Source organism: Muntiacus reevesi, chromosome 1 (assembly GCF_963930625.1).
Source record: "Muntiacus reevesi chromosome 1, mMunRee1.1, whole genome shotgun sequence".
Classification (NCBI taxonomy): domain Eukaryota; kingdom Metazoa; phylum Chordata; class Mammalia; order Artiodactyla; family Cervidae; genus Muntiacus; species Muntiacus reevesi.
In genome coordinates, this window is record NC_089249.1 from 116048388 (window position 1) to 116061955 (window position 13568).

The 13568-nt window shown below is 34.3% G+C and overlaps 1 protein-coding gene across 3 annotated transcripts in view; it reads right to left on the minus strand.

Moving 5' to 3' along the window:
* Window positions 1-13568, minus strand: part of PKN2 (protein kinase N2) — a 138955-nt gene that overhangs the window by 87753 nt on the left and 37634 nt on the right. For all 3 annotated transcript variants that reach the window (XM_065909589.1, XM_065909580.1, XM_065909598.1), the window contains exon 2: window positions 5253-5553. In XM_065909589.1, the coding sequence (XP_065765661.1) occupies window positions 5253-5553 (301 nt within the window). The remainder of the gene's footprint in view (window positions 1-5252; window positions 5554-13568) is intronic.

Sequence of the window (13568 nt, forward strand, 5' to 3'; positions counted from 1 at the left end):
AGTCTTTGATCAATCTGCAGCTCAAAGACTGCTTTTAATATATAGACTTAAAAGATAACTCATTCTGATTATTCAACAAACAGGTAATGAGGACCTGCTTACTCTCAGGCATGATGTTAGGTGATACATCTATAAAATAAATAAAACTTAGTTGATGATCTTGAGATTAAGAAAAAAAGAAACAAGATTGTGGGCTGTAATTTTTTTTGTTTAAAATAAGCAACTTAGGCATTAAAATTTCATAACTGCCTTCATCTGTTACATGACACCTTAATGTTTAAACACTGTTTATTGCCTAACTCTTGGTAGAAAAGGCCTACATTCTGTACCTACATCATGCACAATTCTTTCATAAATTCTGCTTAAGATGGTGCCATTTTTTCTTCTTTCCTCTTCCTAATTACAATAATATATAAAGTCAATGAGTACACACCAGTTAAACTGCTTAAAAAAATACATTAGCAATACCAAGTGCTGGAGAGGATGTGGAACAACTGGAACTCTCATATATTGCTGGTGAGAATGAAAAATAATATAGTCACTCTGGAAAAATAATACAACTACTTTGGCAGTTTCTTATATTATCAAACATATTAATATATGATTTAGCAATCACACACCTAAGTATTTACCAAGGTGGATTGAAAACATGTTGAAACAAAAACCTGTTAATGGTCAGTTATAGCAGCTTTACTGATAACTGCCAAAAAATTGAAAAGAACTCTATAGTTCCCGGTGGAAGAATGGATAAATAAACTATGGTACATCTATATGACAGACTACTACTCAGCAGTAAAAAAGAATAAACTATTGCTAAATGCAATAACCTAGATGACTCTCAAACAGCAATATGTTGAGTGAAAGAAATCAGACTTAAAAGGTTATAAACTTTATGGCTGCATTTATATGACATTCTTGAAAAGCAAACTATAAGTGACAGAGGACATATCAGTGGTTGCCAGGGGATATGGAGTAGGAAGAGGGTATGACTACAAAGGGATACTACTGCCCTTTTTCCTGATTGTGGTGATATTTAGATGAACCTATCTGTGTGTTAAAGTTCATTGAATGAGGTACCCAGGAAGAATCAGTTTTACTGTGTATTAACTTTAAAAAATATACCATCAAAGAATTCACATATTAGGTGTCTATTAATCAACTAATTTCATGATTTTAAAGACAAGAAAATAAATCCAGAGGCATTAAAAGTGACTTGTCAATGAATGATTATAGTTCCCAATCTAATGACAATCCTTTCCTTAGGAGTTCACAAGTTAATTCAACATATGCTTACCTCAAAATAAGAAATTCAATCCGAAATAAGGATTATGTAGAAATAGCATGATAAATCAAGCTATACATTTTAATAGACATAAAAGTCAACTATAATTTCTATGCTACATTTAGGTGGATAGGACAACAATAAAAATGAAATTTAAATTCTCACTTGTACTCATTCAAGAAAGACTTCATAAACTACATTTTAGTCATTAAGTTGGCTCCCTCAATACAGATACAGCTCAGAAACTGAGAAGTTTCCAAAGTTAATTCCAAAAAATTCCAGGGAATTTCCTGGCAGTCCGATGGTTAGGACTCTGTGCTTCCACTTGCAGGAGCCATGGGTTCAATCCCTGGTTGGGGAACTAAGATAATGCATGCTGTGTGCTGCAGCCAAAACAAACAAACAAAATCACACACAAAATTCCAACACCATTAGTTCTATACTAAATCAATACTTCCTTTCTGAATATTCTACATATTAAAGAAAATATTCCCCACCTCAAATGGCAAAAAATCGATCTAAGTTTGTTGGGGTCAGAGAAAATGGAAATGGGAAGAGGGCAAGAGAAGAAAGGTAAAAATAGAGGGATTTAAATGATACAAATTATTAGTTATACTTAATAAAATATGAGAAATATTCTTGTCCTCTTCTTTAGGGATAACATATAAGATTCCAAAGATTCAGAAAATTAGTTCTTTCTTAAATATTTAGAGTTTTAGGTATCAACTATGACTTAGATTACAAATCCATTTACAGAGATCCAAAACTTTTTTCACAACGTACAGTCAGCCTCACTTTATAATATGTTTCTAATTTCCAAGTGGGCATAATAATAATACTCCATGAGACTATCCTATAAGTATATGGAAGGTGAATAGCATGCTTATAGTATCATAAACATGAGGAGAACATCAAAAAATTCACTTTTTACTACTCAAGAATAAACGAACACATATATTTTAGACATTAACAGTCTCAAATGATCATCTTCATATTATAATCAATATTTCATAGACTTTTATGGCTAAAGTCTTAAATTTTATCTGATAAATGTCCTTATTTTATAAACTACAAACTAATGGCTAAAGGAGTTAATTATTGCAGAAGTGAGTTAAAAGCAGGTCACCTAACTGCCTACACGGCAATCATATATACAATGCAAATTTATATTCTATCCCTCTCTCCTTGAATCATTGATTCTGCTCACATACCCTCAAGACAACAGAAATTAGCCAAAGACTTCTGCACATACTTATTAATCCACATACTTTAGAGAACTGAAAGCAAACACCAGGTCCTTGACTCTTTATGTCAGATCTAATCAAGTTAAATGATTTTGTCTACTATAGTATGCAAAGTAAAACATAAAATTTCATGGCAATCTGACTTAAAATTAATGATTAACTACCTTAATCATCTGTGCTATTGTTGATTTTAATGCAGTCAAGTAAGTTATAAGAGAAAATGAAAACAAAAGCAAAAAAAAAAAAAAACTTATCACCAAGATGTGTGAATATGACATTTGCAAAGAGAACTGTTTTTAAATACATTCAAATTTTAACCAACTTGTCAAGTTCATTGCAACAAACTTAAGCATTAAGAAGTAACAGTAGAAAGTTATGCTTCAAAGAACATCTGCCCTGTAATTATCTGATAAGTCAAAAGAACAGCAAAGTTAGTTTCTGGAAATATTTATCCTAAAACTTTATTTAAGGTTTTATTCCCCAAGTTATTAAATAAAATATCATGATAAATTATGGCTTGGTATTATTATAATTATAAAAACTAATATAAGATTTTCATTTACTGGGATTTTTTTTTGAGATATAATATTCACAACTAAACACCTACTATGTTCCATGCTTTTATAATAAACCTTGAAAATACCTAAATAAAAAAAGGGTCCTGTCCTCAAGGATCATACAGTTTAGTAAGTACTATAAAAATGTGCAGAAGTGAACTGTAATACAACATAATACAACAATGAGTGGACAAACCAGAATAAAGAATCAGAGAAAGTCAAGGAAGGGTTCAATGATATCCAAATTGAGTGTCGAGGTAGAAAAGAAACCTAACAGAAGGTCTATAAGGTCATTTCTTCATATGAAACGCTAGGAAAGACAAGTCTAATCTAAAGTGACAGTAGGCAAACCAGCTGTTACCTAAACCCAGGGATGGGAATCAGAGACCAATGGGGACTATTATGTATACTATACAAGAACCACTGAAGTGATGGTCAGGATCCCTAGCTATAGTGATGGTTACCTGGATATAGACATTTGTTAAAACACATCATATCATATTCTTAAAATATGTGCGTTTTATCCTAAGTAATTTATACATGTCAGTAAAGTTAGTTCTTTAAAAATGACTTGGGAAACCAAATGGGTTATTCTCTGTGTGGTAGAAACACTTTTATATTCCAATTAGAATGTAGTTATTGGTATTTTGTGATTAGCAAAATGTTTTCTCTAAATGGAGTTTAAAGCTCCAGCACAGTTTCCTATTTTAGAACTCTCCTAAAGAAGTAATGGGCAAAGAATGTAGAGCTCGGCAGAGTTCCAACAGAACAGGCTATTTCCAAGTTTATATGATATTGCTAAAAAAAGCATTTCGTAATACAAATTTCCATTTATAATGTAATTATTGAACACATGGATTAAAAAAATACTAGACTGAAGAGTTCTTTAGCTAGTTTTGTAATTCTGGGCAAATTAATTTACATCTTTGGGATTATTTCAGCTCTAAAATAAGAAGACTGGTTTCTTTATGATTTCTTTCACTTTTAAGATTTAATTATTCTTACATGATTAAAATCTCTACATTGACTCTCCAAATGAAATCCCTAAAGTAAGTCCCAGATGTTGAAAGGAATGTAATAAAACAAGTTCTATCAAGTACATGGAATATCAGAAGTACAACATTTAAGACTGGCAATTTATGGCTCTTAATCAAATTTATGTACTTTCTTCACTTCAATTTTACTTATATCGTTTTTTCTTAGCTAATCACACAGGTTCTTCTAAAATTTCTATGGTGCTAGATACATCATTCTACATATACCACTCTTTGTCTTTACAAATAAATAAAGGATTATAGACATTCAATTACTACTTTAAAATATTTTCTTTGCAAAGACAAAACTATTAGATCAAATGTGTCTTATATGATCTGTTAAGTAAAAAGTTTAGAAAGAATGTATAAATATAAATGGATGAACACTGATACAAATACAGACTTTTTTTTTCTGTAAGGATATACAACAAAAAAGTTAGCAATACTGCCTTTAGGGAGAGGGCCTAGACTAGATAGAGGTCATTTTTCTACTTTTACTTTCTGTACCATTTGAAAAATTTCCAATATGAACATCTGTTAATTCTACTGTTGAGAAATTATGCTCTTAAGCTGGACTTATAGGTTGTATTTTCCTTTCATTTTCTATACTGAAGGAAAAAAAGTAATGTTTGGCTTTTTAAATGTTTTTCTTCTTTTTTAAACAAAATGCCTGGTAGAATAAGTTGTTAATTCAGTCACTTAGAGCACAAAGAACAGAGGTCACAGGTTTGAACAATGACATTTGCAAAAAAATAAAAATATCCCTTGGTCATAGAGTGCATTTTTAACTCTAAAAAGTCATCTGGCAAACTCGTGCTGCTGATCTCAAGAATGAATCAGGTAAGAGCATGTGGTTGATCCAATACAAAACACTAATAATGGAAAATAAGTAATGTCTTAGTGACAGAGAGTAAGACAGCAGACAGCAGAATTACTCATCTCAAGTAAATATTTTAATCTTCACATCCATCAACTCAGTGCACTTCTGAATAAAACATAAATAAGACCTTAACTGTAGGAGAAAATATAGCCCCTGCACTTTCATTAAGGCTGAAGACTATACATGGCAAAAACCTTACAATTTGTAAAATAGTACATTCTTGTTAGCACACTATATAAACATCAAATAAAATACCTGTAACATCTTCTGGATCTGATACAACAATATGTGCATTTAGTTCCTGTAGCTTGTGATGTAATTCTTCTAATTTTTTATTTGATTTTTTCAAAATGTTGTCCACATAAGCCAAACTTTTTTTATCTGTTGTGACTTTTCTCAGATTTTCAGCTCCTTCTTTGATTTTCAGTTCTTTCCTTATTTCTCTCTTAATTCGATCCTTGATATCATCCAATTTCTGTTGCACCATTGTATCTGAAAAGTCTAATTTTTGAACAGCACTCACATTCTCAGAAAAAGGAAGACTTCGGGAATCGCCCTACAGAAAAAAACAAGCATACAAATGTGGGAGTTTAGAAAAAGTTATCTGCTCAGTAAAATAATCAGTATAAGAATAAAACTGTACTAAAGGCAATTCTTCAATCTCCACCCACTCACTAAATAGCATTACCTGACAAATTTACATTAAAATAAAACACATATGCACAAAAAGGCATCTTTGGGCTGTAAAAACAGTGACCAAATTAGATGCTAGCAGCACCTACACCGTGAATGTTGAGCAAGTTATTTAACCTTTCAAATACTCAGTTTAATTGTCTGCAACATCTAAATGTTAGGCATTTTTCAGAGATAACATGGTAATTAAAAATGTCATATGTGAAATTCCAAGTATAATTTCTGACCCAGAATATAGTCACTTAATAGTAAGTAAAGATTATTATTAAATTCCATAGGTAAGATAAAATTCTATTTTATCTTCTATAAGAAACCTCTTAAAAATAATATTCACAAAAATAAAATTATATCCTTATGACCACTTTTTAGTTAAGCAATTAAAAGCATTAGGGCTTGGGAAAACTATTTTAGAACTCTATTTCATGGCTAACTATCCCAACTGATAATTTGGTTGACATTACATAAAAATAACTATTAAAAAAAGGTGTCTAAACCATATCCTACTGATAGAAGCTAAGAGAATACAAAGTATCAGTTATTCATCTTAAAATGAAAATCAAATTAGGTAAGCATATCTAATCCATATTTAAAACAAGAAAACATGTTCTGGCTATTTGTACTGATACATTCACTATTTTAAATTCGAATACTATAACACTATTATTGGTTTTTAAGTTAAATTTTACCTTTGGGACGAGGAATTAAGTTTGTGAAGGACACAGAAGAGATGTTCACCATTTATGTATCTTTTGAACCACAGATCTAAGTAATTAAAAGATTTTCTTTAAATTTTTGAGAATTCATCACACCCATAAAATTAGTTCTATTTAAATTCTTGGTGCAAGAATTATGTCTAATTCTTAACCTCTGAAAAACATGTATTTTGCAAAATAGTGAGTTAATAAATGCAAAGATCAGGATTTTGTCTTGGCTTTGGTATGAATTTACCTGGTGCCAACAGGCATACTATGCAAAAAATGAAGTATGCGTGTGCCAAGTCGCTTCAGTTGTGCCCAACTCTCTGAGACCCCATGGACTGTAGCCCACCAGTTAGCTTCCTTGGCCCATGAGATTCTCCAGGCAAGAATACTGGAGTGAGTTTCCATGCCTTCTTCCAGGGGACCTTCCCAATCCAGGCTCTTAAGTCTGAGTCTGAACCTGAGTCTCTTAAGTCTCCTGCATTGGTAGGCAGGATTCATTACCACAAGCGCCACCTGGGAAACCCAAAACTGAAGTATAGAGTTGATGTATAAATTTGTTCTTAACCTTTTAGGGGCCAAGAATGCCTTTGAAACTCTGACCAAAAAAAAAAAAAACAGTAGAACAAATAAAATTTCATATCTGTATGTACAATTTCTAGGTATCATAGCTCTTACAAATTCTTGAAATAGGTGATCTACACCAATTGGCCCTAAATACAAACAGAGTGATCTCCTATCAGTACTAAAATGTCTGTTAGGTTTGTCACTATGGAATGCAAATCCTATCATCTATTTATTCAGTTTCCAAAGTTTATACATCCACCTTTGACTGGTCACCAAATACGTACGACTATTATAAAAACATAAAATCCCAAATTTCTGTTGTCAAGCTTCAGGTAAAGTGAACTGAGGCAAACAATTCTTAAATGAAAAAGTTTAAGCTAACTGCACTCCTCTAGATATCTGATATTTTTGCTTCTATCTTTATAGACTTAGAAAACACCACATGAATTGCTTTCACAAATCTATACTTTAATACTAGGTACTAATCCAGAACTTAAGTGTCTCAGGAATTTTTTTCTTTATGCCCTATAGACTAGGGGTATAAAGAAATACCTAACAATTCCATTTATTAAGTAGTAAGGTCTAAATAACTTAATCAATACTTGTAATAATTTAGTATGCTTAAAATAATATACATTGAAAGAAAAATTAATATTTATTTCATTCTTTAATAACTAGTTACTTATTAACAGGATCTGCCCACTGGGTAACTTGGAATTTCTCAAAACTTGAAATCAGATTGGACATTCCCACCTTCATCTTCTATTCTGCCAGTACACAGGGGTTGTAGAATAACCTTAATATTGAAGTTTTACAGACTCTAGTTAGCTCACATGGTATGAAACAAATGGTATCACTGAATGATATCACTGTGTTTCCTTGAAAATTTTAAAGTATACTGCAGCATCCTGAGAGTTTGCTGAGGCACCCCAGAGAGTTCTGTGGCAGGTTTGGAAGTCGGGGTACTAATATTTAAAGGCTATTAAAAATAAAAGGGGTTCCTAGATAGCTCAAATAATAAAGAATCTGCCTGCAACATGGGAAACCTGGGTTAGATCCCTGGGTTGGGAGGATCCCTTGGGGAAGGGCATGGCAACCCACTCCAGTATTCCTGTATAGAGAAGTCCATGGATGAAGGAGCCTGGACGGCTACAGTCCATGGAGTCACAAAGAGTCAGAAAAAGACTATCATTTTCAAAAACAAAAGAAAAACAAACCAAAATCCCAAAACAACCACACACACACAAACAGTTACCCCTGGGCTACTTCAACTCCTACTTCTTTTAAATTTGCTCCCTAAATTCCAATCATATCAAAGTACAGAAATTAACTTCAAAAGACAATCTCTTCTGGCTTAGTTACTATGCATGCTGCACCTTTAGGATGTACTGTTTTTCCTTCTTGCTTCAATTATCTCTTCCTAGTCCCTTCTTTTCTTAGTTAACTTTAATTTTGTCTCAAAGTTTACCATAATTTTTCCCCTGGAAAAGAATTTCCTGCTTATGCCCTCTCTTGGAATTTAGACTAAATGCCTCTCTCCTGTGTACTCTGGTAATGTGGGTTTTATTTAAACAATTAAACAATATTCTTATCTGACAACTCCAAAGACTGAGCAATTTGAGAGCAGAGTTTACGCCTGGCAGAGTGGTTCTGTTTTGTTTTCTTAATGATTTGTTGATTATGATATAATTATTTAATATTCTTCTTTTAGAATTCAGGAAAATCTATCACTGCTAAGGAAGTCATGCTTTCCTCTTTCTGATAAAGAGAATTCATAGTCCAGGAAGCTCAAAAGCAAAATTGATATTCAATCACAGCAACTATACTGGCTAGAATTAGATACTAGATATAAACAATATGTAGTTACATGTTAGCTTCCTTTCATAAAAGGATTTTTAGTAACCATATTTTACTCCCATCTTTTGTTGTGACATGGCTCAAATACTGTTTGGAAAGGAACAGGAGATAAATACAACATAATCAATAATTTAAGATAAACTGTAGCAGATGGTGATTGCAGCCATGAAATTAAAAGACGATTACTCCGTGGAAGAAGAGTTATCACCAACCTAGACAGCATATTAAAAAGCAGAGACATTACTTTGTCAACAAAGGTCCGTCTAGCCAAGGCTATGGTTTTTCCAGTAGTCATGTATGGATGTGAGAGTTGGACTATAAAGAAAGCTGAGCGCCGAAGAAATGATGTTTTTGAACTGCGGTGTTGCAGAAGACTCTTGAGAGTCCCTTGGACTGCAAGGAGATCCAACCAGTCCATCCTAAAGGAGATCAATACTAGGTGTTCATTGGAAGGACTGATGAAGCTGAAATTCCAATACTTTGGCTACCTGATGTGAAGAGCTGACTCATTTGAAAAGACCCTGATGCTGGGAAAGATTGAAGGTGGGAGGAGAAGGGGATGACAAAGGGTGAGATGGTTGGATGGCATCACTGACTCAATGGACATGAGTTTGAGTAAACTCCAGGAGTTAGTGATGGACAGGGAGGCCTGGTGTGCTGTGGTTCATGGGGTCACAAAGAGTCGGACATGACTGAGCGACTGAACTGAACAACAGAATTTTGCCAAGAGACCGTGCTGGTCATAGCAAACACCCTTTTCCAACAACACAAGAGAACACTCTACGCATGGACATCACCAGAGGGTCAATACCAAAATCAGACTGATTATATTCTTTGCAGTCAAAGATGGAGAAGCTCTATACAGTCAGCAAAAGACCGGGAGTTGACTGTGGCTCAGATCATGAACTTCTTATTGCCAAATTCAGACTCAAACTGAAGAAAGTAGAGAAAACCACTAGACCATTCAGGTATGACCTAAATCAAATCCCTTACAATTATACAGTGGAAGTGACAAACAGATTGAAAGGATGAGATCTGATAGATGGAGTGCCTGAAGAACTATGGACAGAGGTTCGTGACATTATAGAGGAGGCAGTGATCAAGACCATCCCCAAGAAAAAAAAAATGCAAAAAGGCAAAATGGTTGTCTGAGGAGGCCTTACAAATAGCTGAGAAAAGAAGAGAAGCTAAAACAAAGGAGAAAAGGAAAGATACACCCATTTGAATGCAGAGTTCCAAGGAATAGCAAGGAGAATAAGAAACCCTTCCTCAGTGATCAATGCAAAGAAACAGAGGAAAACTATAGAATGGGAAAGACTTCAAGAAAATCAGAGATACCAAGGGAACATTTCATGCAAAGATGGGCACAATAAAGGACAGAAATGATATGGACCTAACAGAAGCAGAAGATATTAAGAAGAGGTGGCAAGAATACACAGAAGAACTATACAAAAAGGATCTTCACGACCCAGATAACCACAATGGTGTGATCACTCATCTAGAGCCAGATATCCTGGAATGTGAAGTCAAGTGGGCCTTAGGAAGCATCACTACAAACAAAGCTAGTGGAGGTGATGGAATTCCACTTGAGCTATTTCAAATCCTAAAAGATGATGCTGTGAAAATGTTGCATTCAATACGCCAGCAAATCTGGAAAACTGAGCAGTGGCCACAGGACTGGAAAAGGTCAGTTTTCATTCCAATCCCAAAGAAAGGCAATGCCAAAGAAGGTTCAAAGTACCACACAATTGCACTCGTCTCACATGCTAGCAAAGTAATGCTCAAAATTCTCCAAGCCAGGCTTGAACAGTATGCGAACTGTGAACTTCCAGATGTTCAAGGTGGATTTAGAAAAGGCAGAGGAACCAGAGATGAAACTGCCAACATCCGCTGGAGCATCAAAGAAATGAGAGAATTCCAGAAAAACATCCATTTGTGCTTAATGACCACACCAAAGCCTTTGACTGTGTGGATCAGAACAAACAGGAAAATTCTTAAAGAGATGGGAATACCAGACCACCTGACCTGCCTCCTGAGAAATCTGCATACAGGTCAGGAAGCAACAGTTAGAACTGGACATGGAACAACAGACTGGTTCCAAATCGGGAAAGGAATATGTCGAGGCTGTATATTTTCACCTTGCTTATTTACCTTTATGCAGAGCACATCATGAGAAATGCAGGGTAGATGAAGCACAAGCTGCAATCGAGATTGCCAGGAGAAATATCAATAACCTAAGATAAGCAGATGACACTACCCTTATGACAGAAAGTGAAGACAAACTAAAGACCCTCTTGATGAAAGTGAAAGAGGAGAGTGAAAAAGTTGGCTTAAAACTCAACATTCCAAAAACTAAGATCAAGTCATCCGGCTTCATCACTTCATGGCAAACGGATGGGGAAATAGTGCAAACAGTGACAGACTTTATTTTCGGGGGGGGGTGGGGGTGGTGGCTTCAGAATCATTGCAGATAGTGACTGCAGCCATGAAATTAAAAGACGCTTGCTCCTTGGAAGAAAAGCCATGACCACCCTAGACAGCATATTAAAAAGCAAATTCTTCACTTTACCAACAAAGTTCTGTCTAGTCAAAGCTATGGTTTTTCCAGTAGTCATGTATGGATGTAAGAGTTGGACTATAAAGAAAGCTGAGAGCTGAAGAACTGGTGCCTCTGAACTGCTGTGTTGGAGAAGACTTGAGAGTCCCTTGGACTGCAAGGCGATCCAACCAGTCCATCCTAAAGGAAATCGGTTCTGAATATTCACTGGAAGGACTGATGCTGAAACTGAAACTCCAATACTTTTTCCAACTGATGCGAAGAACCAACTCATTTGAAAAGACCCTGTTGCTGGGAAAGACTGTAGGGAGAGAAGTGGACACCAGAGTATAAGATGGTTGGATGGCATCACCCACACAATGGATATGAGTTTGAGTAGGCCCCGGGAGTTGGTGGTCGACAAGGAGGCCTGGCGTGCTGCAGTCCATGGGGTTGCAAAGAGTTGGATACCACTGAGCGACTGAACTGAAGAAAAACTATGCCCCCTAACAGCTGATAGGAAAGGTTACAGTACTATTACTCTTTTCCTGAAAATTTTAGTTGCAGTAAACTGTGAAAGTTATTCAAAGATATATTTTTCTTCCTTTTGGAACACTGAAATGCGATATTCCATCTATTAAATTATGTCTCTACCCTAAAAAATAATAAGAGCAATTACATCGTGAATGGAATCAGTACTAGGCAATGTAATAATAATCTTGACACAGTGAAATAAATCAGCCTCAGGAAAATAAACAGCTATTTAACCAGTGAAAATCTTCAGTGATCATCTCTCGCAGTAGGTTCTCTCAAAGGCTGTAGCAACATTATATTAATTTATGTTTAAAAGTGTTTCACTTTCATCCACTGGTCAAGTCTTTGTGCTCCTATTATAATGAGCTTCAGGTCTCCTCCAAAAGTAAATGGTAGGTAACCTTTTCTCATGTTTTCAAAATGAAGCAAAGTTTGATCCATCTTCCAATCACAAGCACCCTTTGAAATTCATTAAAATGTTCAGAAAGTAAAGACAGAAAAGGAAGGAAAAGGAAAAACCAAACTTAATCCTAAACATAAAACTAAACTCCTAATAGTACTCATGACTCTCTAGGCATCTATACAAAAAAGAAATACCATTAATTACCACTGAAATCAACAAACTTAGTTAGTCACTCCATTCTACATAAATTAATCTAACATTTTTGCTGTTATATTTTCTTACATCTGTCTTTTTTCTTATACCCTATTCTTTTCACTATCAATTCAAATTCACCATCACAAAATACTGTTCAAAAAATATTTCAACTCTTTCATGATTCAGCCTATCTATTTTTAATGTACTTTAAATTTTATATCATCCATATCCTTAATGCAGTCATTCAAATCAGATGGATCAAATCCAAAATCAAGGAAACCATTAGTAAAATTAACACTTGGGATTTATAGGAGTACAATCAAATGGTTTTTAGGTTAAATAGGTTTCATGTAGCAAAACAAATAAAAGGAGGAATAGAGACTTTAACGAGTAAAAAACAAAGAACAAAAATTAGATTGAGTTTCAAAGAACCAAAATTAAAAACTCAGTGGATAGGTTAAATAGCAGATTAGACTAAGCTACTAAATTAGTAGACTGGCAGAGAGATAACTTGCAGGAATTACTCTGAATTCATCATAAAGTGGTAAGAGAAATTAAAAGGCCTGGAAGACAGAATGAGAGGATCCAAGATCCACATAGTAAGAGCTTCAGAATAAGAAAATAAAGACAATGAGGGAGAAGCACTACATGAAGAAATAAATACATGAGAATATTCCAGAATTGAAGTATGATATACCCTTAGACTGGAAGGTCATCCCAAGTTGCAAATAAAACAAATGAATATAACAGCAAAAACAACAAAGAAAACAGAAGTATTTTCATCTGCAAATGAATGATAATTAGATCAACAGAAGACTATTCTTTAATAACAACAGAGGCTCCAAACTTATCAAACAGGATTTTCAGCCTTTATCTTAAGGTTTTCATATACTGCTAAGGCTTTCTCTAAAATTAAAAAAATCTAAAACCCAGCTGCTTCAAAATATTATATTCTTGGAAAAATGACAAATGAATTAAACCAGTGCCCACGTTACACTTAAGATCATTCCCTTGTTCACTTTCATGTATGTGTTAATTTCTATTGAAGAAAAAAAAACCTGTGCTATTGCAGAAGAGACTGTACCATT